General features: G+C 43.5%; 1 protein-coding gene across 1 annotated transcript in view; it reads left to right on the top strand.

Moving 5' to 3' along the window:
* Positions 1-3,969: 3,969 nt before the first annotated feature.
* Positions 3,970-26,685, top strand: part of FOXO1 (forkhead box O1) — a 96,582-nt gene continuing 73,866 nt past the window's right edge. The window contains exon 1 of the mRNA XM_047867658.1: positions 3,970-5,029. Within this exon, the coding sequence (XP_047723614.1) occupies positions 4,379-5,029 (651 nt within the window). The 5' untranslated portion in view covers positions 3,970-4,378. The remainder of the gene's footprint in view (positions 5,030-26,685) is intronic.

The raw sequence follows: 26,685 nt of genomic DNA, 5'->3' as shown, positions 1-26,685 counted from the left end.
GGCACAGTACCTGGCATCCACATGGTAGGCACTCTATAAATATTTGTTGGAACAATAACAAAATCCCAAGGAAATTATCCCTCAGGAAAAAGAAATGGCTCCTTCTGCCGTTGCCGTAGCTACCGCTTAGTATGTCAGGTTTCAGGACATTGGTTTAAGAACCTGAAACTGTGTTTTTTCAGATTATTTTCTACGGACAAAGTGAAGAAAGGCTGTTTTAGGTTGATAGCGGTACCTCTTAATGTAGACAAAATGGTGGAAATGGGCAATGGTTGGGGAAAGGGAATGTGAAGTATGAAGCTAAATACCATGCCTGAAAAATAAACATCCAGACCTTTCATTTACTCATTAAATTGGACTTAAATGACCTATTTTGACATGTAAGAATTGAAACCAGAGATCAGGGTGTTGGTGGTGAGGGGTAAATGCAGGAGTTTCTGCCAGGGCATTGATGGAAGGCAACCATCCCTCCATCTTCCCATCAAGGATGAGGCAATAATTACTCTGCAAACCAGGCAGAGAAAAGAACACATTGGTTTGTGAGATGGGCTTTGTGATGATGGTTTCCTTTTTCATTTTAATTGCTCTTACCTGACACGAAACCTTTTTCTGCCCAGTTGGGCCATGTGTGCCAACTAGTGAGTGATAATCATTAGAAACAGCCTTCAAAGCAAAGGGCTACCACAAAACATACTGAAGAAAAGAAATGAACTTCTTTCTCTTAAGCAGAACCAATGCCAACCTAAATACTTTGGCATCCTTCACGGAGAGAAAACGGGTACGTTTTTGACTAAAAAACCCCAAACCACTTCTTGTAATCTTCTTCCTTTCGTTATCTTCCTGTCGCCATCATCTTTTTGTGTCTGCTTTTCCAATCTTTTAAATCAAAACTTCATTTAGTTCAGTGCAATTCATTTAACTAAAATTACTAAAATCCGTGGAATGCACTGGAAGGAAATATACCGCAGAGTTTTATATAGTGGTTGTTGCTATATTGGGACTGCAGGTATTTCTAATTTTCTGTGTGTCCAGAAGATTATTGATGGGAAGGCCGGAAACTGGGGTTCCAGCTCTGGCAGCACCACTCAGGTCACACCACCAAGGTGTGACCTTGGACAAATCAGCTTCTGGTGGGGTTGGGAGGGCGAGGGGCTCAGTTTCCTTGTGGAGAAAGTAAAGGAGGCCACTGAGGTGACCCCTGTCTGCTTTCAGTTGTAACATTCTGTGGTTCTAGCTGGAAAGAAAGTTTAGCTGGATACAACCCTTATGGAGGGCAATTTGACTGTGTGTCTCAAAATTACAAATGCATTTAACTGCCGACCCAGTGATCTCTTTTCTGGAAATTCCTCCTGTGTATAGACTTTCACAGATGCAAAATGAGTTATGTAAGGTTATTCATTACTGAATAGCTCCTACAAGCTAAAGATTGGAAACAAGCCAAATGTTCACCAGCACCCTAAGGTTCAGTAAATTGACACATACAGTGGTACCGTAGGCAGCTAGAAACATCTTTTATCATACCTTCAGTTTTTTGGAACTATGTGTCTGGGACATTGGCGCTATAAATATTCTGTGCCTGTTTCAAGTCAAATTTTTAATTTTTATTTTTAAAATATTATTTATTTTGAGAGTGAGAAAGAAGGAGAGGGGCAGAGAGAGAGAGAGAGAGAGAGGGAGAGAGAGAATGCCAAGCAGGCTCCAGACTAGTTAGCGCAGAGCACGACATGGAACTCCATCCCACGAACCTCGAGATGGTGACCTGAGCTGAAATCAAGAGTCCCACGCTCAACGGATTGAGCCACACAGGTGCCCCTCAACTCAACTTTTTTGAAAAAAAGACCAAAAAAAAAAAAAAAAAAACCCTCACCACTGTAACATCCAAACGAGGCAGGATAGTCCAGATTTCAAGGACCAGAGGAAAGTCTGTAAGAAAACTGCCTTAGCCAAATACTCTCCTCCGACTGAAGCCATGAAAAACCGGAATTGAAAGGAAGGCAAGGCCAAATTTGCAGCTGGTTTCCTTTGCCAAGAATGATGCACTAGGGCACCGCCTATTTGTAGGGTGCGGCCATCCGAATGGGGGCTGCCTCTGCAGAGCTTACTTGAAGCTATCAACAGTTCTGCATTAGCGCCTTCCTTTGAGCTCGTCGTCCGGGTTACTGAGGTCCCCTAGCGGCTGGCAGAGGAAGCCTGAACCATCTAAATTTGGTAGTAAATGCAGAGACCACAAGAGGAGGAGGGTGGGAACCACCTCTATCCTTAATCCATCAGGCTCACGACCTTCCTCTTCCCTGCCCCTCTCCCCCATTTATCAGTAGGAAGCTGTGATAAGTGGATTGTGAAGAAACAGGGGCCTGGACTAGGGAGATGATAGCGAGAATGTAAAGAAGAAGTAAATCTAAGTTCTTTCAAACTTTCGTAAATGAGGCCTAATTTTCTTTAGATGCCACTTTTCAATTGAAGAGTTACCTGTAAGAGAAAGGGGATTGGAAAAATAATTGGGAGCTGTCATTTTGGACAAGATATTTAAAACCCTACTGTCAATCTTCCATCCCAAGTGATCCCATCCCTCTGAAAGGAAATGCCTTCCTTATGCCTCCTAAATAGGCAAAACAAAACAACTGTTTCTTGAAAACTGTTTCTTTTGCTCCCCGAGACACAAGGGCCATTGTCTTTCTGCCTTTGGCCCCAATGATCTCGACAGGACGTCCAGGACCTGGAGCCCAGATGGGGAAAGGTGGGGGGGGGGGGGGAGTCGACTGACACTCGAGGCAATTTAAAGGAACCTGGGGGTGGGCAGGGCTCACCCAGGCTTTGGTTTTACCCCTCTTGCGCTGTTACTTGAAATCTCACTACTTCCATCCTAAATAGCAAAGAAATGACAAGCAAGCCGTTGAACTTAATTAGGGGTACATAATAAAGTGACAAGGTTCTCTCTAAATACTCTTCTCTGACCCCTTCCTCGCCGCCCCTGGACCATTAGAGTCTGAGGTTCCCGCGCAGGGGAAGATGATCCCACAGAGGGCACTGAAGTCTAGGATGCTTTTGGGTCTCTGTGTGCGTGTGAAATAGGACTGTCTTCGGCCCGGCTGAGTCCCTTTACCTCATTTCTAGCCTTTTAGGTCAAGTGTGGCGTCAACCCAGCTGGGCTGCCGCTGGGCTGGACGCCTGGCCCCCGACTAGACCGAACCTGCAGAGGCTCAGCTCTAGGGTACGAACAGGTGGGCTCGAGGCGCGGAGGCGGCGGGGACGGCGCCCGCCGCGCGGACTGGACCGCCGGGACCCAGGTGCGGGAGGGGCTTATGCAGCCCGCGCGGGGGCTGGAGGACTTGACAGATCGCAGGAAAATAAAACAAAAAACAAAAACAAAACCCACCGACTTCCCCACGTTTCTCTGCAAAAAACCGTGGGTGGAGTCGAGAAGGGGGCGATAGAGTAGAATTCCGCAAGGCCGCCTCCGCCCGCCCACCCAGTGCCCGCGAAGCGAGGAGCGTCCCCCTGGGCCCCGCCCCGCCCCACTTCGGGCCCCGAGCGGAGGTCGAGGCGAAGAAGCGAGCGACTTGTTCCACTCGAGCTTCTCGAGTACTCGGCTTTGCTCTTCAGTAGTAAACAAAGTGTCGCCGCCGCCTCCACGCTGGTTTGCCTCCTAGCAATCAAAACACTGAGAGGGCGAGAGACTCACAGAAATACTTGAGAATTACCAGAAAATAATAACAGAGATCCAAAAAAAAAAAAAAAAGAGAGAGAGAGAAAGAGAGAGAGTGTGTGAAAGAGAAAAACATCCCACTACCCCCCACCAAACCACTGCCGCCTCCCGGGTGGAAAACCGGCCCCCGCCCAGGCGGGCGACCACTGGCTGCCTGGGCGGCGGCGCCGCGCGCTCATTGGTCGCGTGCGCTGTCAGTCAGGGGCGGGCCGGCGCGCGCGCCGCCGCGGGCGGGGGGCGGCGGCAGATCCCGTAAGTCGGGCGGCAGCGTAGTCGCTGCAGCAGCCGCCGCCGCCGCCACATTCAACAGGCAGCAGCGCCGCGGTCGCGCCGCCGGGAGAGCGAGCGGCCCGCGGCGTCCGTCCTCCTTCGGTCCGCAGGCCCTGTCAGCAGGAGTTCGGCGCCGACTGCTGCCCGACCCGGCGACTCTGGCCTGCAGTCCTGCCCGTGCAGCGAATCTGGAAGAGCCTAGATGTTGATGGACCCGCGAAGTTAAGTTCTGGGCTCGCGCTACTACTCCGCCGCGCCTTCCTCCGGGTTTTCGTCGGCTCGAGGCGCCGACCTCGCCCCCCCAAATCTCGGACCGTCTCTTCGCGCCCTCTCCCCCTTGGCTCCCTGTGCTGCTCTCGACTCTTTGGCTCTCCCGCGGTTGGGGGAGGGGTGGGGGTCACCATGGCCGAAGCGCCCCAGGTGGTGGAGATCGACCCGGACTTCGAGCCGCTGCCCCGGCCGCGCTCGTGCACCTGGCCGCTGCCCAGGCCGGAGTTTAGCCAGTCCAACTCGGCCACCTCCAGCCCGGCGCCGTCGGGCGGCGCGGCAGCGAACCCCGACGCCGCCGCGGGCCTGCCCTCGGCCTCGGCGGCCGCTGTCAACGCCGACTTCATGAGCAACCTGAGCCTGCTGGAGGAGAGCGGGGACTTCCAGCAGGCGCCCGGGTCCGTGGCGGCGGCCGCAGCGGCGGCGGCAGCGGTGGCGGCGGCGGCGGCCGCAGCTGCCGCCACCGGGGGGCTGTGCGGGGACTTCCAGGGCCCGGAGGCGGGCTGCTTGCACCCGGCGCCGCCGCAGCCCCCGCCGCCCGGGCCGCTGTCTCAGCACCCGCCGGTGCCCCCAGCCGCCGCCGGCCCCCTTGCAGGGCAGCCGAGAAAGAGCAGCTCGTCCCGCCGCAACGCGTGGGGCAACCTGTCCTATGCCGACCTCATCACCAAGGCCATCGAGAGCTCAGCCGAGAAGCGGCTCACGCTGTCGCAGATCTACGAGTGGATGGTCAAGAGCGTGCCCTATTTCAAGGATAAGGGTGACAGCAACAGCTCCGCGGGCTGGAAGGTGAGTGGCCTCGGGACGCACAGCCGGACTGGGAGGGGGCGCGGGGACTCTGCCTCCACCTGAGGTCGTGGTGAGGCAGAGGAGAGGGCGGCTGTGGAAGTTTGCTTGGGCTGAAAGTGCAGGGCACGCGGGCAGCGCGTGCAGGGAAAGCTCGAGAAGTGGCAGATGTGAGTGGTGGGCTTGCCCAGGACCTGTCGGGGGACAGGAGTAAGTGTGTGTGCGCGCGCTCAAGTGAGAGTTGGAGCGGGACGGGGAAAAGGGGCTCATTTGGGAATTAGGGAGTGAAAAAAAGTAACGGCAAGAAGTGGACATAAGAGCGAGCCGAAAAGTTCGCCGCCAGTGGAAGGAGGAAGGGGTTTACTGGGAGCTGCTCCCCCACGGCCGGCGAGGACTCTTGTCACCGCTTCTTTTACTCCAGGACCTTTAGGGGGTGAGGGCGGCTCCTCTCCGTCGCCGCGACGCGCGTTCCCCCCAGCCTTGGGCTGCGCCGAAGAGCCGTTTCCGCCGCACTGGGCGGAGGAGGGCGCCGGGAAGCTCATCGGGGCCCCGCCGCCGGGGGACCGATCTGTAGGTGGAAGGGACAGGTCGCGCGAGTCGGCCCTTGGCAGCGCAGTTTGGGAAGGCCGGTGTACATTTTGCTTTGTTTTGATTTTACCCGAAGTGGCCTCGAGTGCAGGGGGTCGGGCGCGACGAGCCCGAGGTAGTGCATCCGACACGTGCGAAGAGGCGGCCACCGCCTGCGGAGCGCGGGCGCCGGGCCGCGCCGGGCGAGCTAAAGTTCAAGTGTGACCCTCGGCGGGGGCGGAGGCGGGAGCTGGAGCTGCGACGGCGAGGGAGGGGCCGCAGGCGTAGGAAGAGAGCGTCTTTAAAGGGCCAGCGCGCTGGGGCGGTGCGCGGTGCCCGGCCCGGCCGCGGGGCTGCGAGGCCAGTACTTCTCTACGCAGGGAAGTGTCCCCAAACTTGGCCTCGCCCATGGTCTGAGGCTTTTACATAGGCAAGGGGAGGCTGCCTTGGGTGACCAGAGCTGGGGATGTGTGTACCTTCTTTCTCACTTTGCCGCCTCATTGTTACCGAGCGTGGAGGTACAGATCCCAGAGGCAGGCAGGGGGCTTTGTGACAAGTGTTTTCGGGGAGTCGGAGTGGAGGTGCGCATCAAAGCAGTTTGTAGGGCCGACCTGCCACAAGAGAGGACCGTAGATGAGGGGCCTCTAGTCCTTTTTGTCTTTCAGAGAGGGAGACCCGGAGAGAAGCAGGATGGGGGCAGGTACTTCCCTACTAGGAGACTGAGAAGACCCCGGGGCTCTCAGGAGGAGAGGCTGTGGGGAGGCCTCCGGGGGGTGCATTCTCCTTTGGCCTTCTGAAGCTGACAGTTTCTCGCTGTCCCAGGTGGAGGGATCGATGTGAAAGTTTAGTGGAGAACTTCCTCACTCCTCGGAACTTCTTCCTCACCCCTAATCCTGACTGTGCAGCCTAATAAAGATTGATCTTTGCTGCGCAATTGGTTACACCACGGTTGTTTTACATACACTGTCATGCCTGTGGTTAATGTGTGTCAAAAAGGTTAAGATACTCCTAACGTATTGAGGTTCCTGGAGAAGGAGCCAGGATATAATTTTTTCCCAAGTGTGTTTTAGAGTAAACGTACCACTTAATAATCTCATTACTAGGCGTTAACATGTTATTTTACCAAGTGTTTCAGAAAGGTAAAGTGCTTTCTTTTAAGCTTGATATGTATTCTTTTAAGTCACAAAATCAAGATTGTCTGCCAAGTCCAATTTTACTTAACATTTGAGTTTAAGACCTGACTTGCTCATCTATCAACCCTACTTGAGCTATTTATTTATAAAGCGTTTGCCATTAAAAAAAAAAAAAACTTTTTCAAAGTACGGTGTGTACTTACACCATTCTTTTAGGTCCTTGGAAATGGATACAATCTACTTCAGCTTGCTGGAGTGCCTTTCTTCAAAGATGGAGAAAGGCGATGTTTGGGATTATTTTTAGTTTTGCCTCTCATATGGCTTTAAATCAGATTATTCTTCTTAAACTAGGAATACAACCTAAACTTTCAAGTTCAAAACAAAACAAAGATTCTAAGGCCAAAGCAAACCCCCAACCATTTTTATTAGGTTTTTGTTCTAATTTTTTTTTGCCAAAATGCAATTATAATTTTATTTTTAAAAATACACTTTTCAGAGCTCGAAGAGCAATTAGAATCGTTGGTATCTGTTCAAAATTGGAGGCCCAGTGACTGCTCCCAGTGGCAACCAAGTGGGGCTTTGGGAGGAGCGGGCTGCCGTTCTCAAGTGAGTAAATGTTTCAGGTGTAATGAGAGTCCGTTGGTGGAAGTCAGATTACAGCAAGTGCATTTTCACTTTGAGTAAAGGGATATTTTAAGAAGAAAAGAAACAGCCTTAAGTATTCTAAGTCATAACTAGTCTTTTGGTTCGAGTTTTCATAAAAATGAGTTACTTGTTAAAACCAAGTTTTTCAGATTTGAAAGACTCCCTTGATTTAAAGGTTCGTAAAAGGGAGAAATTTTACTGTGACTTTTAGCTTTAAAAATCGAGTCCTAAAATGCAAATCAACCAAAACCTAACTATTTTAAAACTCAGGAGAGGCTGCTTTGGAACTAAATATTTCCTGTGATTTACTGGTGGGAATTAGATTGACTCTTTAATTAAATATAGTTGCTTGTGCTTTACTTTCTGGGGCCTGCCTAAGAATTTGAAAGTGGTTTTCATGGACAGAATAGTTGAGAAGCTGTTAAAGAGTTCATAAACTTCTAGTTCCTTAGACACTGGTTATGTTTGTCAGATACGCATTTTGTATTTATGGAGATGGTACCTTACATGTGCTTCACAGTTGTTTTAATGTCGGCTATAATTATCATAAGGTTACACTCAAAGTGGAAGCTAAGACTTTTGGAAAACCCAGGATCTTTTAAACCATGTACACTATTTATAAATAGTGAAACTTCATTTCCATGACCTTTTTTTTTTTTTTTCTTCCCCTCCCACATAGAAAGCTTTCTAGAGCTTGGGAACTAGTATTGTGAGCTCTGGTTCTGTCCGTCCCTCCCCCCCCCCCCCCCCCCTTTTTTTAATGGCAGTTTTAAGTTGACTCTTGTTTTTTGTTTTGACACTATTTGGAGCACTTTGGTTAAAAGAATGCTTCGACAAGTGAGATATCTCAGATGTTCCTTATTTTGGAATGACATTTCTTTCATTTGGCTTATGAACTGACAGTACTACTTTTTGTGTTTAAAAACTCATATTTTGTAATTTGGGTTTGTAATCTGCAGGTGAGTTATTTAAATAGCCACAAAGTCCCTAGCACAGGGATGATCGATGCTTTCTTGCTGCAGTCACATTTGATTTAAAAATGACCTCTTTAAAGGTGAGGCCGGCTTCTAGATTGTTACTGAAATTACCTTAAAAGAAAACCTTTTTTTTACAGTGGGGTGAAAATGTCAATATCTGTATTTGGGGAAGGGAGCATGCGGTAAGAGAATTAAAAATGAGTAGGGGAATTATGCAGCCAAGTGTGATATCATATTTACTAAAGGCTGAAAAAGGTATGTGGGACTGACGTAACAGGTCTTATGGCTGGCATGTTTATTTTTCAGAAATTCCAAAATTGATGTCAAATGTGAATACCTTAATTGATAATTATAAGAATTTTATTTTTATTTTACCTGTAGATTTGTGGCAGATCCTTGGAAGAGAGTGGTGACTTCTATTTTTGACTTTTCTCAGCTTTTATTTTCTTAGGGTGGCAAACATTTGAATACTGGGAAGAAGGCATTTTTAATTCTCATGTAAATTTTAAAGAAGGTTAAAGTTCATTGAGACACCCCCTCCCCCCCAGTTATTGAGAGTCTGTCACATTGGCAGTGGACACAAATGTGGCTAGGATACCATGCACTGCACAGGGAATCTTTTAAGGGGACATATAAACTGGGGAGGAGGGAAAGAATACTCAGTGGTGAGTTAGAATCCCTGACAGGCTGGACATGTTCTCTCTGTCCTTGTGCCTTTTCATCCAGCCTCCTAAACTACAATTCTGTATGATTTTTCTAAGACAGCAGCTGTCTGTATTTGCCTGGAATTTCTTTGGAGAGCCTGAATTATTTGCATTTTTCTAGAACACTCTGCCCTTGGAAACTACCCAGTACCTTGGCATCATGGGAATTTAATCGGCTGGGTTTTTTTTTTTTTTTTTTTTTTTTTCCCCTGCGTGTGCCGTAACTTTGGGGCTTCCTGGAATCCTCTTGGAGAGGCAGGATAAACCCCATGGTGATTAGAGCAGTTTGTAGTTGTACTGAGCCTTGGAGCATTGAGTGAGCAAAGTGGATTTAGCCCTGCGTCTCTGCAGTTCAGCATTTGCCTCGGCCTTCTTAGTAACAGCTTGCAGAGACTTGCCTTTGCCCCAATCCCCTGGGACCTTCCTTGGGTTAGATAACCACCTTTTCTTGGTGTGTACAAAATTCTGAAGTTGGTAGGGGCTGCTCCTCAGTTGTCAAACAGGGTTGGATGAACTTGAGAAAGTGTTTCTTTTGGTGTCTGAGGGGTGACGGTTTGTGTTCCAGTGGATATGCTGTATATAAGTGTACTGAAGCCTGGAAGAATTGTCCCTTTTTGCTAATTCTTGATTAAGACTAACAGAACTCAGTGGCACATAAATTCTTTGCAGAAAATTACTGCTTGTTATTTGTGGTCTTCTAAGGAACATATGAAACAAGAAAATGGATTTTTGTACATTAGTGATTTCATATGGTTCAGTTTTTAACATCCACCCTCCTATTGGCATCCCACTCCACTCTGTCTACCTATGGTTTATAAATTTGTGGGTTAAGCACTGCAAATATTGAGGCTTGGTTTGAATTATTCTTGCCACTTGGAAAGCTTTGGGGCTGCTTTCCCTTTTTTTTTTTTCCCTCTTTTTCATTCATCCTCATGTAGCTTTGACATAAGCTGTTAAAAAAAAAAAGCAAACTATTTTTGATATTGTGCCAAATAAGATTAGAAAGCTAAATCTGCAATCCCTTTCCAGTTTATTATTTGGTGAATTTTCACCTTGGTGCATTTTTAATATTAAATAAGGACATACATTCAATATGTGTCCTTTATTTCAGGCCATATTTATTACAAAAAAAAAAAAAAAAAGACGAGATGGGACTGTGTGATGAGCTTCTATACCCCCAATTTTTGGTTTCTTATGATTGCTCGAGCTTGTAGTCTTTATGGTCAGAGTTCACCAAGGCTGGCAGGGGAGTGTCTAAGCCTTCCATTTTCTCAGTTTTCCGTTGACCACCCCCTCTGTAGAAATCCCTTTATTGGAGACTGGGTTACATTGGACTGTCTTCATCCCCCCCCCACTTTCATACTGCTTTCTCCTCCAGTTGGTTCATTCATTTTTTCTTCTGTGCTCAATCCTAAAGATAACCTCAGGACTAGTTGTGGACTTTTTCTCTGGCTCTTTCCTAGGTAACTTACTCCATCTATTGTCCTGTGTCTCCAGTTACTTTAAAGGCCATAAATGTCCCACTTTCACCTCAAATTGAACATGTCTAAACCCAAGCACGCCATATTTCCTCTTAGTCTCAGATAAGGTTCCCATCTTGAGTTCCCTGATTTGGTTAATAGTCTGGTTAACCTTTTCCCTAGTTTTCAGGCTTGGATGCCCTTTTCAGCATATTCTTCTCATGCTTTTTGGTGCCCCCAAGTCTGTCAGCTCTTCTGTCTCAGTCTCTTGAGACATTCTTTTCACGACCTCCACTCATTCCCCTAGGTTAGGCCTCTTACCTCAGGTCCAGACCATCCTGTCCCCAGCACTTGGATCATCTTGTGCCTCTACTGCAAGTTCTGAAAATTTTGCTTAGTCTGCAAAGCTCATGTCCTTTCCACCAACTTCCAGTCTTGGTTCCTGCCTGAAGGCATTTTTGCCTTCTCTTAGTGAATGTCTGGTGATTTCTTAATTCATGTTGCTGTATATTGTAATTTGACTTTAATGTCTGCATGTTATATCATGTCCATTATATAGTAAATATGTGGTTGGGAAGAAATTTTTTCTTGAACCATGGGTCTTTTATATTTCAGCTTTATGTGTGTTCAAAATGTGATAATGTTTTTATTAGTATTACTAAAGAACAATGATTATTTTCCACAGATGGTCACGGTATTTTTATTAATTTTTTTCAATTTGTTGAATAATTATTGTATACAAGATGTCATATTAGATGTATCTGAACGATAGAAAAATGATTCGAATGTGATCCTGTAGGCAGGTTAGGTATGGCACATAAATCAGTGTAGTTAGTCCACAGTAGAGAGGGTTAAGTGTCTTTGAGAAAAATGGAGTTCTGTTTTGGCTATTGAGGTGGACCTTGCAAATGGGATGTTAGTCTCCCAAGATTTCATTATAAAATTTTCAAATGTTCAAAGTTGAAAGAGTTCTACATTGAACATCTGTATACCTGCCATCTAGTTTTTACTTACTATCATTTTATTATACTTGGTTTTATCAAGTAACTATCCATTGGCATTCCACTTTTCTATACATCAGATAATTCTTTTAGCTGATTTTCAAAATGATGAACTGGCATTTATAAAGGCGTGAAAATAAGGGAAGCATCAGTTTCTCTGAGTAATGGCTATATGACACACAGGAAGTTTAAAAAGTATAGGGTAGAATATCGTCAGATGGAAATTGAACTTTATATGTATTAGAACAAATTTTTCTATGAAATTATATGTTTTTATAATATAAGAAGTTATTAAAATAGGGTCACATTTTTAGTTTTAAAAATTCAATTTTGTAGAAATGTTCCTGTGAATATAGAAACCCATGGAATGCAAGTAAAGCCAGTGTACTGCATTGGGTTTAAAATTTACATGCAGAATTTGATAATGGAACATGGCACATATTACATAATTGACTTAACATGAAGAGTAGGTATTTCTAAAATATTTAGCTTTTTGCTTGGTCTGTTCCTTAAAACTAACCTTCAGGGGCACCAGGATGGGCCGTGGATGGAGCATGCAACTCTTGATCTCTGATCTCTGGGTGGTGAATTCTGGTGAATTTGAGCCTCACCTTGGGGGTAGAGTTTACTTAAAAAGACAAATAAACAACAAAACCTAACCTTCATACTGTCCTGTCCTGGGAGCAGAGTGATTTAAATAAAGAAGGGTCATTGTTGAGCATAATTCTTGTGTTTTTGAAAAAACAGAAATTCCTTTTTTTTTAGATCATTATTTGAAATATTTTGAAGAACCTTTATACCATTTTCCATAATGGCTGCACCAGTTTACATTTGCACCAAAAGTGCATTAGGTTTCCCTGAAAAAAGAGAAATTCTAAAGTTGGAGTTAGCAATCTCAAAATATACTTACGGCAATCATGAAGAAAATTTATATTGGCTTAAAAAGATGCTTTCAGATTTAAATGTCAGTTCTAATATTGCATTAGCTAAATCCTAGAAATCCTCGATAGCTTTCTCATTGTAGTTTGTCTTTACTCACTAACCTTGTATAGGAATGAATGTTATAATGAGATTGTTCAGTGGATCCAGAGGAAGTTAAATCTGGATAGGCTAAACCCAAAACTGATGTCAGGCCGATATATAACTGAATGCATTCCAAATACTTGTGAGTGAGCCTAGCTAGCTCATGGAGAACCAAAAGATTTATGTAATAGAAACTGTACTGTGGCATAGCAAAAAGGCACAGATACAGATCTTTAGGCTTATTGGCCATGTTAGAAATAACAAGTGTTGGAGAAATGTAGAAAGCTATTTTGCTAGTATGTACATATTTATGGTAGCAGACGGTATCATTTAGAAGGTGCCTTACTTTGGGGAGCGAGGGACAGGGAAACAAAAACAGATGAAGAAAGAGCTCACTTGGAGGAATTACTAAATTTGTAAGTTACCTAACACATGGACAAAGTAGCTTTCACAGCACACCAGGATATCATGCTTGTGTGATTGCTAGTGATCAGAAGCACTAGGAAACAGTATGTAATTGGCCAGTCTGATTTTTTCCCACTGTTAATGTTTGTGGATCCAGTGAGGTTCAGAATTGCTGCTCATCTTTGGTCTTTTCATTCCGTCTTTAGAGAGATATGTAAAACATCTTCATCCGATGACTTATGTCTTATCTTAGTTCTGATTTTGAAGGGGAGAAGTGTAGGCTTATTCCTAGGCTTCTCTCCTGGGAGGAGAGGCAGAGTCAATTTGTAGATCTGTGGGAGGACAGGTCATTTTTTCTAAGGTAGCCTGTCCCCTGTGGACACTACGTCACATGGGTTCTTCAATTCTTAGGGCTGGTGGGTGGCACATGTGTCTTCTCAGAAGAGACACCTCTAAAGCCTGTGCTGCATTGGTCTGCACTGCAGCACCTGTGACCTGGGATGTGCTGTTACCTCTGACAACCCACGCTCCTCTTACACACTGCTGCTGGGCAAAGACACGAAGTCTCAAGACTGCCACCTTTTTGAGTGTGACCTGGTTCCAACATCTCTAATGTGGATCCTTGAGACCTAACAAAATCTTACTCTGCCTTGATTAACTTTTCGCCCTAGATGATATTGGTCTTAAGTTACAGAAGTGACCCTCATGCTAAATCCTGTGACCTTGAAGGGTGTGGAGCTGCTGCTTAACTCCCCTGAGTAAAGCAGTGCTGTTATGTGAAAGAGGGTGGGAAGAGAGTGTGGCCCATTTTCTTTTTGTGTGATTAAACACATTTCTTGGATAAATAGATTTTTCTCAATCGCCATTCCTCGCAGATCTGGAAAATGGGTCATGGTTTTGTGAATCTCTTATATTAGAGATTCGATATGCAGCAGAGTTGGAAAAAAATGTTTTTGTCTTTACAACCCTGATCCTGAAGTTGTTCTAGAACTGCTTTCGCGTGGCTGGTGAGAGGCCTCCTGTTACTGGTTTGCTGAGTTAACAGTTTGAAAGGAGCTAAGCAAACCTGACATCAGGAAGGGGAGGGGACCTCCGTGGCTCCATTTATTTTATAACTGCAGTAGGAAAGTCTCGAAGAGCATGATTAACCCTCTGAGTCTTGTTTGGGTTCTAGCCAAGAGAGAAGGTCTAATGGAGGAAGGAGGAAGATGAGAACCAGCTTGGATTATGTGGGAAGATAAAGATCTTTTCGGTATCTCTCAAATAGTTATTTGAGGCCCAGAAGCATTTAACTTTGCCTCCTCAGTTCCTCCCCAGCCCCCATAGTAGTTTTCCTTTTGCTTTTAGTAGGCTCTATGCCCACTGTCGGGCTTGGACTCCCAAACCCTAGATCACGAGTGACATTCTATATTGACTGACTCAGTCAGGTGCCCCCAGTTTTCCTTTTTTAATTTAGAAAATTAGTGCTTTTCCTCTACCAGTTCCATACCCCAGGAGCTTGCCATGCAGGTGTCTTGAGGGCAGACCCATCTTGTCTAGGTGAGAAATCCCTGCATACAGAATGGGAGGGTCTTTATCTTTTCAGTGGTGGTGAGGGTAACTGGGAAAAGAAAAGGGCTTACTCTACATTCCGTATTTAAAAAGAAATGTATTTGGATTTCAAATGTAATTTGGAGAGTGAAATTATAATGAATTACATAATTCCTAGGCTTGTAAATACTACATGTCCTTCAAAGCTTGAAAACAAAATAACCACATAAATATTTGGGAATGGTCTATACAAGTAAATATCAAATACTTCAGATAGTTCGTTTGCTTGGAAGCAAGGTCAAAGGAAATGGTTTGCATATGGTTTAGCTACAGGCTCTTATTTTGGCAGATTCTTGAGGTAGTGACAGTCAAATGTGGATTTTATTGTACTATTTTGACATAAAAGGAATTTTTTTCCTGTTGTTCTCATATAACCTTAAGTGTAGGTTGCATCAGGATAAATGCATCAAGATAGGTACCTTCAGTCATCCTGATTTTGTATCAGAGATGACGTAGTTTCTTGAGTTTGTGATATGTAATTTGGAGAATCATCAATTTGTCCCACCAGTGAGGGTTCAGTGTCAGTTTCAGCCCACCATACTGTGACTGAATGTAGGAGAACCCTCCTACTTTAAGGCAAGCTTTATATCACCTGTCTGCATCTGGAGACCTCTTTCCCTTTCCCTCACCCTGCAGGGCCAGCTCTGAAGGGGGGAGGGGGAGAGGCTGAGAGGAACTTGCCGAACTTGTAAATATCACTAAGGTTGTTTGTGTACTGGGTACCAAGCTGGTTGCATTTCTCTAAACTTGAATGTAAACCTTTTCTCTCTGGATGGGTAGATATGCATGCCATCATGAAATTTACATGCAATGAATGTGAAAGCTTCCTGTGGGCCATCCTGCTGAGAGAATTTTATGTAACCTGTGCAACTTGAATTGGTCTCTCCTTCAACCTTTTAGAATTTAACTTTCTATTTTTAGTGTCCCATTATTACATTTGCATACATTGAATGTGAAAGATTCCTATACTTGCTTCTGTTACCTGTGTGCCCCAACTGGTTTCTTGAACCTCTTAGAATTCATGAAATAGAATTAATTATATAGGGTCTAGATTTATATTTATTTTGTATTTGTATTAAGACGCGGGCTTTCAGATTATTTTTTTTGTTGCTGTTGTTAACACTGATCTTAAACACAGTATTTGATGGGTTTACATTTTAGACGAGCTCACCAAATGGTTTTTATTGCTTTTTTTGTTCTCTTCTGAAGTACTTAGGAAAATTAAAAAATTAATGCTAAGGAAATTTTTTAGGGTTAAAAATTCCTGTAATGAGGTGTGTTTTGATGTAATTTGCATCATCTTTTTTGCCTCTATAATGGATACTTCGCCAGCTGTGATCACTCTGCTTTGTAGTAGCACTGTAATATTATATCCCCGTATTCCTGGGATGTTTTCTGTAAGGTGCTTTATATTTCTAGAAATGCCATTTTGATATCTTTGATAGTTACATGGAACATACTAAAAACCAAACAAAACACCAAGATTTGGGGTTACTGAAATAGAAATTTAGAAGCATGGTTGTCACAGCTTTAAGAATTACCGTGCCCACACTTTGATGTTTAGATGGTTCCCTGTATTTCAAGGCTAGTCCCCACGCTGTCTGTATCCATCTTTTCAGAGTTTATAGCCTGAGTTTCTCAGTGTGGTGTCTAACTCAGAAGTAAATATTCTTTGTAAAAAAAATATTTTTAAGTTTATTTATTCTGAAGGAGAGCGTGTGCATGAGGGGCAGAGAGAGAGGGGGAGAGAGAGAATCCCAAGCAGACTCTGCACTGTCAGTGCGAGGAGGCCGATGCGGGGCTCAAACCCATGAATCCGTGAGATCATGACCTGAGTGAAAATTAAGACCAGGCACCCCCAGAAGTAAATACTCTTGAGTCATCTTTCCAGGTTATTGAGTTTCAATAACTCAGTTGAGTTTCATTTAATAAGTAGTTGGGATATTAAAGTTTGTACCATTTCATTCTTTAGTGTGACTGCTTTATTTTTGCTTTATTTTGAGCTAAAGATGGAGAATATGGGGGAGAGACAGAATATAACGTAGAGAATATTATATTGATACATGCGTAGCTCACATTTATGCTGATCATTTCTGCTCCACAAACTATGGGAAGTTGCATGTTTGAAAGTCAATTTCAGAATTCATTACCATTCCATTGCATGCCTTATAAATTCTATTTCTAGGAAAAAAAATTAAAATAATGACTTACACCATGTGATCCTGTTGAACAGCGTAAATGATTTTGGGTTATATCAAATGCTGAATGTATTCATAGAAAGGCCCTGCTTAATTTCTTTTGTGATGAAATTATGTAGACCTTTTAATCAAAGACAGACTGTTGATGGCCATGGTTCTTAGACTAACCATGACTTCCGCCTGTGTTTATATAAAAGGCAAGAAGAGAAAAAGGAAAACACATTCAATCACGGATGTCAAGAGCTGAGATCATTCTACTGGGATTGACAGCTCAGGGCTTCCAATTAAGCCTCATTCACACTTTCCACCCCCATTTGTGTTTCAAATAACTTTTAAAGAGGACTGGGAGGAAGAAGTAAAGAAGTCTAAGCATAAAATGAAAACTAAACATCTCAGATTCTAAAGTAATGCATCAGAGGGATTCCTTTCCTGTCTAAATTCTTTGTGATCCTTAACTGTGAATATACCCCTGGGATTTGAAATGGCGAGCCCTCCCTTTAGTCACATGCCCTATTAAGCATGTTTCTGAGGAGGCTTGCCTAGACTGTTTCAGGGACTCACTTAAAACAAAATGACACTGAATTTTATTAAGCAAACTTTCCAGTCCGGGACTTGCCTTTTGCACAAAATCTCATCTCTCCTGGTGAGGTCTCCCTGCTCCCTGGGGCTGCCATTGTGTTACTCTGGCCTGAAACAAGTTGGCGGCCACTTTGCTGCAGACCCGCACAGGGCCCACAGGTAAGAGCCATAAGAGCGTCGACTTGTTAGACCACACCAGTTTTGCAGATGAACTTAAATGTCATCAGGACAGCCTTCCTGTGTGGGCATAAAAACTTTTGAATTTAATGCCTTTTCCATCTTTCATCAGGTTATAGCTTTTGGATTTATAGTTACCCGTTCTGGCTATAAATATATTAATAGTATTTTTCTTTCGCCAAATATGGGGCATGACCTTTGACATCCTGCCTGGCCATGCCTGGGAATTTGACATCCTTCAATTTGGATAGAATTCCCTTGCTTTGTTTCCTGTGATAGTGTAGGGAGTACACATTTTGGCTCTTTCAACCAGAGGTAGAGGAAGACAGGAAAAAAATAAAATAAAATTGGAACACACAAAGAGGGTATTAATTATCTCTGTTGGGTGTGGTTCAACACTGGCATGCTTCTGTAGGAGTCTGAGCCTACAAAATAATTTAGCTAGTGCAGAATATTAAGAAAATACTATAATGATACTTAGTTTTATTTTCTGTGATCTGGGTCTAATTTTTGAATAGTTTGACATGTTAGGGTCTTTGAGCTCTTGCATTTAAGTACACATGGTAAAAAGAAAATCTGACTTTTTGTGATGCTTTTATGTCCTAACTATGCCATTGACAGCACAGAAAGCTGCGAAAAAGAACATACATGAACTTCTCCTGAGTCAGGGAATGTTTTACTCTTACTAAGTTTACAAATGTGTGATTGTGTACTGAATCACCAGGAGTCAGAACCACCATCAGAAATGATCCCCAGTGAATTGTCATCCAATTCAAATGTCTTAAAAGTTTGATGAGGCGGAAAGAAATGTGGAAGCCAGAGTTTTGCAGTGGTTTACCTTTTGAGAGTGACAAAAGTTAGCTTTTGCCTGAACTGCTTTAAACTGAAAATCACCATCTATTAATGACCACCCCCCTCATTTTAATAGGTTTACTTTTTGTTCATTAATTTTCTCATTTCTCATCTGAGGCTGATAGCTGGGGTAGATTAGTTAAAAACGTGGGTTGTAGGGAGTCTGTCTGATCTGTTCTCAGTTATTCCCTAAGTGAAGAATGCCACATAGTCTGCTGAGCTTCTGAGGGCACAGATCTAAATGACTTATATTAAAAGTGTCTTTTTGATCATCCCCTACTCCCCCTCCATACTTTTTCATTTCTTCTTCGGTTTCTTTCTCATTTTCAGCCCCCTGGTTTATTCAATTTGAATAAATTTCTCCAACCGATTAATGTAAATCAGGTGAAAAGTTTCTTCAGAGGTTATTGCTGGTTACTGGTGCAGTTTTACTTTATCACCACAACCCTATTGTATTAACTACTGCCATTGGAAATGGTCTCTAAATTATTAACAGATACAATCCCATTCACAGGGATGTACAAGTAGATTTAATGTCTCACATTGTGTAGAAGTTACCTTAAACTGTTTGTGTTCCCATTTATTTCCTTGTTGAGTTTGGGTTTGGGCCTTCAAGTTTATTAAACTTTGTGTACCAGAAGGCATGATGAATCTTGGAGTATCATTTATTTATTTAACTTTATTTTTAAGTATAATCTCAAATTTTAAAACTACCACCTGATATGGAAGCCTCTGCTTGGCCATTGTGAGATACTTGAGAATGTGTTACTTCCCACATTGCTATAAAGTTTATTTCTGTATTGACCCCATGTGTTCGCCTGTAATTCCCCCTTCTCCTGCCCCCTGGCTTGCTTCTGGTTCTGGTTTTGGGAGTCACCTGGAATTGGCTCAGTTTGTTTCCTCTTCAGGTATGTGAAGCCAGTTTCTACAGCTAACCAGTATTCTTTTCCCGGCTAACCGGTTTTAACTCTTTAATCAACCTTTCAGAGGACTTAGATTTCTATGTGTTGACAAAACACAGAATCCCAAACCTGGTTTTTCTTTTTTTTTTTAAACAATTTTTTTTTTTTTTTTACATTTATTCATTTTTGAGAGACAGAGCACAAGCGGGGAGGGGCAGAGAGAGAGGGAGACACAGAATCTGAAGCAGGCTCCAGGCTCTGAGCTGTCAGCACAGAGCCCGACGTGGGCTGGAACTCAGGAACCTCCAGATCGTGACCTGAGCCTAAGTTGGATGCTTAACCGACTGAGCCACCCAGGCGCCCCAAACCAAACCTGGTTTTTCTGTTATGGATGGGGGAGTGACCAGTGGAGTACACAGTGGGGTCGGGTCGGTAGTGCCTTTGTCCAGGGACACTGTGCTTCTTGAAAGGTGGCCTGAGAAAACCTGTCCTAGTTTCTGGATGCTGTGTCACCCTTTGACACAGAAGAGCTGTGAAAGAGCATAGGGCCATAGGGGCCTGTGCTGATTCTAAGCAGTGTCTGGAGGATGGTAGTATTGTGCTTTACGGGAGCAAGTTCCACATTAAGCAACACCCATAGAGAAGAGAGTGACTGAGGGGAGTAAGCTAAATGGAAACAACTTTGTGTATTTTAGTCTTTAAGCTAAAAAAACCTGTGAGTATGTGTTTGTCTTAAAAGATATTTTTACTAACCTTAGTTTGTGCTGGTAAATAGACAAGGGGGGAAGGAAACAGCTTCTCCCTGCATAAGATAGTCTAGATGTATAGACGTAAATTTCCACTGAATCTGCACCATCAAATCCATCCCATTATGTGATGTATAGTTAACCTATATTTGACTTTTGGGAAGAGAGAACTGTACCAAGGGATAAGATGAATAATTATAGCCATATCAGTGTTAATTCTAGGTGCCTTTTATTTTCAAGTAATCTCTGTAACCCAGTGTGGGGCCTAAACTCCTCACCTCCAGATCAAGACTTGCATGCTCTTTTGACTAAGCCAGCCAGGCGCCCCTCTAGGTGCATGTTGTCATCACTTGTTTTCACTGAACTAAAAGTGTATCTTCATGCTGTTCAGTGGCAAATCTTGAACTCTGTAGGCATAATCAGGCTCAGCAGATTTTGTAGTCTTTCCGCTCCATCTGTGTTAAACGTGGAAATTATTGACTTGGTGATGGGTGGTGTTAGCTGACTTCACATTCTTTTTTATTTTTTATTTTTTATAAATTTTTTTTTTCAACGTTTATTTATTTTTGGGACAGAGAGAGACAGAGCATGAACGGGGGAGGGGCAGAGAGAGAGGGAGACACAGAATTGGAAACAGGCTCCAGGCTCTGAACCATCAGCCCAGAGCCTGATGCGGGGCTCGAACTCCCGGACCGCGAGATCGTGACCTGGCTGAAGTCGGACGCTTAACAACTGTGTCTGAGCCAACCCTGCATGTGTGACCTGGTATATGCTTTGGGACCCACGCACATCTTACATCAACCTCATTGGATTGGGTACTCATCCTATTTCTGTTTTCTCGTTGCCCTCTCTCCCTTCGTCATCATCTCCCCAATACCTCCTAACATTTTTCTTCCTGTTCAGAGCAGTAAAATCCCTGCTCTCCTTGTCAGTCTACATGGAAACTTGGCCTACTTACCTGGCTTCCTTTGGGCTGAGCTGAGATGGGAAAGGAAGACTAGTCCTGTCTTGATCGCAAAATGTTGGGGATGTGTGTTTCAGTTTCCTTCTGCCTCGGTTTTCCCACCTGTAATTTTGGACAGTGATAATTGGCCAGCCAGTGCTAGTGTCTACAAAACTTGCTTGGAGATCTTCGGTTAGATATATTTTCTAACACCCCTGGGAAGATGTTCTTAGATCACCAGCATGTTTGAGAACTGATTCTCATCAGAATTCCCTCTAACATTGGCTTTTTATAGTGCCTTCATGACCCTCTCCCAGGTTTGTGATTTTGCAGTAAATATTAGGATCCCTGGATTCTGGTTTTAGATTGGTAACCAGATAATTCATATTTAGAGAAGTCACATCACTGCTCTATTAACTTCTTGATCTGTAAAGTGGGGTTAGTGATACCACAGGGAAGTACTTGCAGGGCAAATGGAGGTGTTCAGAGCAGGAGCTCTATAATTATGCAGTATCACACATTTTAGCATTAGCCAAATTTCTTGGCCTTAAAATTCAAAGTAGCTGAGCATCTGGGGCTTTCATATTTTTATTTATTTATGGGCTTCTGGATTATGTAGAATATTTTCAGATAAAAAGCGCAGATCAGAACCAAAGAGAGAGCCAAAATACCTATCTTTCCTAATAATGCTGTAACAGATTTGATAGGGACATTCTGAAAGACTTGTTTTGTGTTTTGGAAGAGCTTCTGATAGCATGGGAAAATACCCAGCAACATGGGAAAGCAGAATATAAAATTGTATGTAAACTGATTTGACTGTATGATATATCTTTCAGTTTCGGATCATGTGAAATATCTGGAAGGAAATATATCCAGATGTTAATGGTGGGTCGTATTTGGATTGTATAAATATAAGTAATTTATTTTTTATTTTATTTAAAAAAATTTTTTTTAATATTTATTTTTGAGAGAGAGAGAGAGAGCGAGCGAGCACGAGTGGGGGAGGAGCAGAGAGAGAGGGAGACACAGAATCTGAAACAGGCTCCTGGCTCCGAGCTGTCAGCACAGAGTCCAACGCGGGGCTCAAACTCACAAACTATGAGGTCGTGACCTGAGCGGAAGCCGGATGCTCAACCAACTGAGCCACCCAGGCGCCCCTATTTTTTCTTTATTTTTGACTGACTTTTCACATTTTAAGCAACAAACACATTAGAAGCATTTAAAGTTTTTGAAATGAAAATGAACTTTGTGGTTTTCCATTCCTATTTGAGAGAGAATATTGGATTAAAGCAAGTGTTGATTAGTTATACTGGTTTTTTTTAAATTTTTTTAAATGTTTGTTTATTTTTGAGAGAGAGAGTACGAGCAGGGGAGGGGCAGAGAGAGAGGGACACAGAATCTGAAGCAGGCTCCAGATTCTTGAGCTATCAGCACAGACCCCGATGTGGGGCTCAAACCCACGCACTGCAAGATCATGACCTGAGCCAAAGTCGGACACTTACCCAGGAGCCCCTGATTAGTTACACTATTACAGGGAGGAGAAGAGGACTGGAATTAGACTTTATGTTTATTACTTAATTACATAAACATACCAGGTAGGTATTGTTGCTATCCCCATTTTTAAATTATTATTTTTTAAAGTTTTTATTTATTCATTGAGGCAATCACTATACCTAGCATAGGCTCGAACTCGTAGCCATGATCGAGTTGCATGCTCCTTGGGTTGAGCCAACCAGGTGCTCCTCTATCCCCAGTCCTTAGATTAGGAAGCTGAGGCACAAAGTTAATTTGCCCAATGTCACATAGTAAGTGGTGGAACCAAGAGGTCAGTGGGTTATTATTGCAGATCTCAGGTTCTTAACCACTTCACTGTACTACATCAGAGAGCATGATTACCTTTGGAATCTTGGAAGAAAAAACTAGGACTTCAATTTAAAGTTGGAAATACAAAGGCAGAATAAAATTAATGGATAAATGATAAGTTAACAGAATCTAAATGGTTAATGCACATACTGGCAGTCCCAAGACAAATTCTGTCGGCCTATCCAACTAGTTAACTAGATTCTTTTTTTTCCAACGTTTATTTTTTTTGGGGGGGGACAGAGAGAGACAGAGCATGAACGGGGGAGGGGCAGAGAGAGAGGGAGACACAGAATCGGAAACAGGCTCCAGGCTCTGAGCCATCAGCCCAGAGCCTGACGCGGGGCTCGAACTCACGGACCGCGAGATCGTGACCTGGCTGAAGTCGGACGCTTAACCGACTGCGCCACCCAGGCGCCCCTAACTAGATTCTTAAAGATGACAAAGTACTTTGATATAGAAAACCTTTGGGCTAGTGGATTTTCTGCACCTCTGAGGAGAGGAGGGAGTGCATTTGTAGTGATGATTAATGAGTGGTCGGGAGGGGCTGACCAAGTGACCTAGACATGGCTTATGGTATGGCCAAAAGGAGTTGCCCCGTGTTCTCAGTATGTGGATGAGTGGACTCTAGTCTCTCGTACTATGGGCTCTGTAACTCCCTCCACACACTGCTTAGGAAGAAAAGTACTTATTTTCACAGGGAGATAGACTTGGCTTGCTGATGCTCTTTGGTTGACAAATAGAACAAATACCCATTTGGACAAAAAAAAAGACTGCTCTTGGTGTGAGCTTAAGCTTCAGAAAGATTATTGTGTCCTCATTTAAGGGGCAAGGATGAGGTAAAGTTCTTAATTAAGCTGTCATCCAAACGTTGCTAAGTGCTGGTTAGTCTTCCATACCTTTTGGCCGTATCTCCATTGCATGGGTAGGAAACTAAGGCCAAGGAAGGCCTTGTGCTTGCTCCAGACCATCCTCCTGGCATTGTAGGAGTTGCAGAATGCCAAAGCTGCCCTTCTTGCTAGATCATCAGTTGGCCTGTATAACTCCTGGGATTTCCCTTGTTTAGAGAAAGTCTTTTGGTTTTGTTTTGCAAGATGCATGGAGAGAGTAGTGTGGTTCAGAGGCAGTGATAGTCCGGGCTTCAGAGTCAGGTGCTACTTACTTGTTTTTGGATCCTGCTTTCAAAGAGTGTTCATTCCTATATAGCCCTTAAGAAATCATGTCAGCCTACAGCGATTCTTTCTTTGAACTGCTTTTGTATGTTCCTTGTATATGAAGTGGTGGCATTTTAGATTTTCCTGAACAAATAGTTCATAATAGGTGGACAGGATTTGTGCCAATTTAGCATGAGATTATGTAGAAGATGATTAATATTTACTTTTTTTTATTAAAGTGATATCTGTTTAAGTTAAAGGGCTCCTTTGGGTCAATAAGTAATGTTTAGAACCTTGAGTCTTGTCACCAGATTTATTCAATCTTGTTGAACTTAGAACTTTGGACAAGTTCATATCTAGGTATAGGTTTCTTCATCTCTAAAATGAGAAGAATACTTCCTGGGATGGCCGTGAGGGCCGGGAGATTGGGGTTGCTGCATAAGACAGGGTGCTGTCTCCCGTGTCCTCCATCCATTTTATTTGCAGAGATTTTTCAGGTAGAAGGGAGAAAGGAAAAAAACTGTAAGTATTTCTACATTCTTATACAAAAGTCTAGGCCAGTGGTTCTCAACTGGGGAGGATTTTGACCCCCTGCCCCGGGCACATTTGGCAATTGGGGAAACACTTTTGGTTGTCAGAATGGGGTGGGAGGGGGTCACTACTGGCCTACAGAGGAGAAAGGCCAGGTTGCTGCTGAACATTCAGCAGTGCTAAGGACAGCCCCCTAACAGAATGATCTGGCCTCAAATGCCAGTACTGCTGAGGCTGAGAAACCCTGCTCTGTGCAAAATTACCTTCTATATTTCTCTTGGACTAAAATCCCCTTACTTGTTGATTACTAAGTGACTGCAAAACTTAGACTGGCGTGAATATAGAGTTTGCCTCAATTTTTCTCATCGTTGTCTCTAAGAGGGCAAGAGTTTTCTCAGGACACTTGCTGTCCTCTGAGATCTTGGGTCCCCCAGATGTATATTAGCAAAGCGCTCATCCCAGGCCCAGTCCTCCCGCCTTCACAGAATGGGCATTGCTCACACTGTGCTTCCTTCCTCCTCCCAGGTGACCTCTTTTGCCACCTCCTTTATGAAGCTTTTTTTGATTTCCTCCAGTTGAATGGGATCTCTCTCTTTCCTTGGATTCCTCATAACAGGTGTGCTTTCTCATGGAATTTCTGTATTTGTCTCTTGCTTCCTGTGTATCATCTGACTGCGAGAGCTCTTTGGGGCAAAATTCTTCCCTTCTCTTTCCTGGTCCTGGGAAACACCTGAGTATAGTTCCTCACACATAAGGGGGCATGAAAACAGACATTTGGAAAATAACACATTACATTTTTTTCTTTTTATTTTAATGTTTGTTTAGTTTTTAAAAAATTTTTTTAAAGTTTATTTATTTTGAGAGAGACAGAGACAGCATGAGTGGGGGAGTGTCGGGGGGGCAGGAAGGAATCCTAAGTGGGCTCCACACTGCCAGCACAGAGCCCGATGCGGGACTCGAACCCATGAATTGTGAGATCATGACCTGAGCTTAAATCAAGAGTTGGACTCTTAACTAACAGAGCTATCCAGGCGCCCCACATTACATTTTTCTTGGTGAGGATATGAACACTATTTTTATTCTTTCATGTGATGACTTCCTCATATTACTTTAATATTCCTCTGTAAGTTATATGATGATGATGATGTCATCATCAGAGGTTCTCATCTGGCTTCACATGGTTTTCTAGAGCAACCATTTAAATTATTAGGTCCTTAAATTACCAGGTTCACTGTTGTTATTGTATTAACCTAACCTAATCCATACGATTTCTTAAATTTAGAAAGGAAGAGAGTATCCCAGTCCTTTCTGCCACTGAACTGTGCTGGTAGAAAAACAAGTTTCAAGAATTAAAAAGCAAAAAATACAGTTAAAGTAGGCAGACATACCACTATTAATGAAGTAGGTGGACTGGTGGTAAAAACGTGTATTGTAACTTGGAAATGAGTCTAAAATGCTTCAGAATTTTAGACTTGCCTGTAATTGATTTATAGAGAAACAGAATATTTCTGAAATTCTGTAGTATTGGTTATCTAAACCACAGATTTAAGTTATTCTCATAAAGTTAATAGTTGCTGAGAAGTCAGTATACCTGAGGGGCCAAGAGCTTGGGTTTTGCCGGTCACACTGCCTGGGTCAAATCCTGCCTTTTGTACTTAACAGCTTTGTCACTTGAGCAACCCACCTCACTGTGTTGTAGTTTTCTCATCTGAAAAATGCGACTAGCAACTCTCTTAGAAGTTGTGAGAATTCCTTAAAATATGGACTGTTCAGTGCAGTATTTGGCATGGAGGAAGTTTTATAAACGGTTGCTATTATCATTACTTCAGCATAGAACAGTTCATGGAAGGCCGAAAACAGGAAGGAGATTGACATTTTTTGAGTTGGGTAAAATTTGACAGATGGGAAGACTCAAGTCAAGGGTAAAATCCCCACGTGGACCTGTTATAAGCGTTTATACTGGCATCAGCCGCCATTGCATATGACCACAGCTACAAGGCAAGCTGCCGTCTGTCTGATTTTTGAATCCAGTCTTTCTCCAGTTGTGAAGTTCTTAATCTGTATGCCTCAGTTTCCTCATCTATAAGCTGGGATAATAATGATAGAGGGTTGTTGGGAGAACTAGTTAATTCATTTGAAGTGCTTGAAGAATAGTGCCTGGTACATTGTCTGGACTCAAGAAATGCCGTTGTTTCTGGTTGTTTAAGAGATG

This window comes from Prionailurus viverrinus, chromosome A1 (genome assembly GCF_022837055.1).
Source record: "Prionailurus viverrinus isolate Anna chromosome A1, UM_Priviv_1.0, whole genome shotgun sequence".
In the NCBI taxonomy this organism is placed as follows: Eukaryota; Metazoa; Chordata; class Mammalia; order Carnivora; family Felidae; genus Prionailurus; species Prionailurus viverrinus.
The sequence above is the reverse complement of the archived record's forward strand: the minus strand, read 5'-3'. Positions and strand labels throughout refer to the sequence as shown.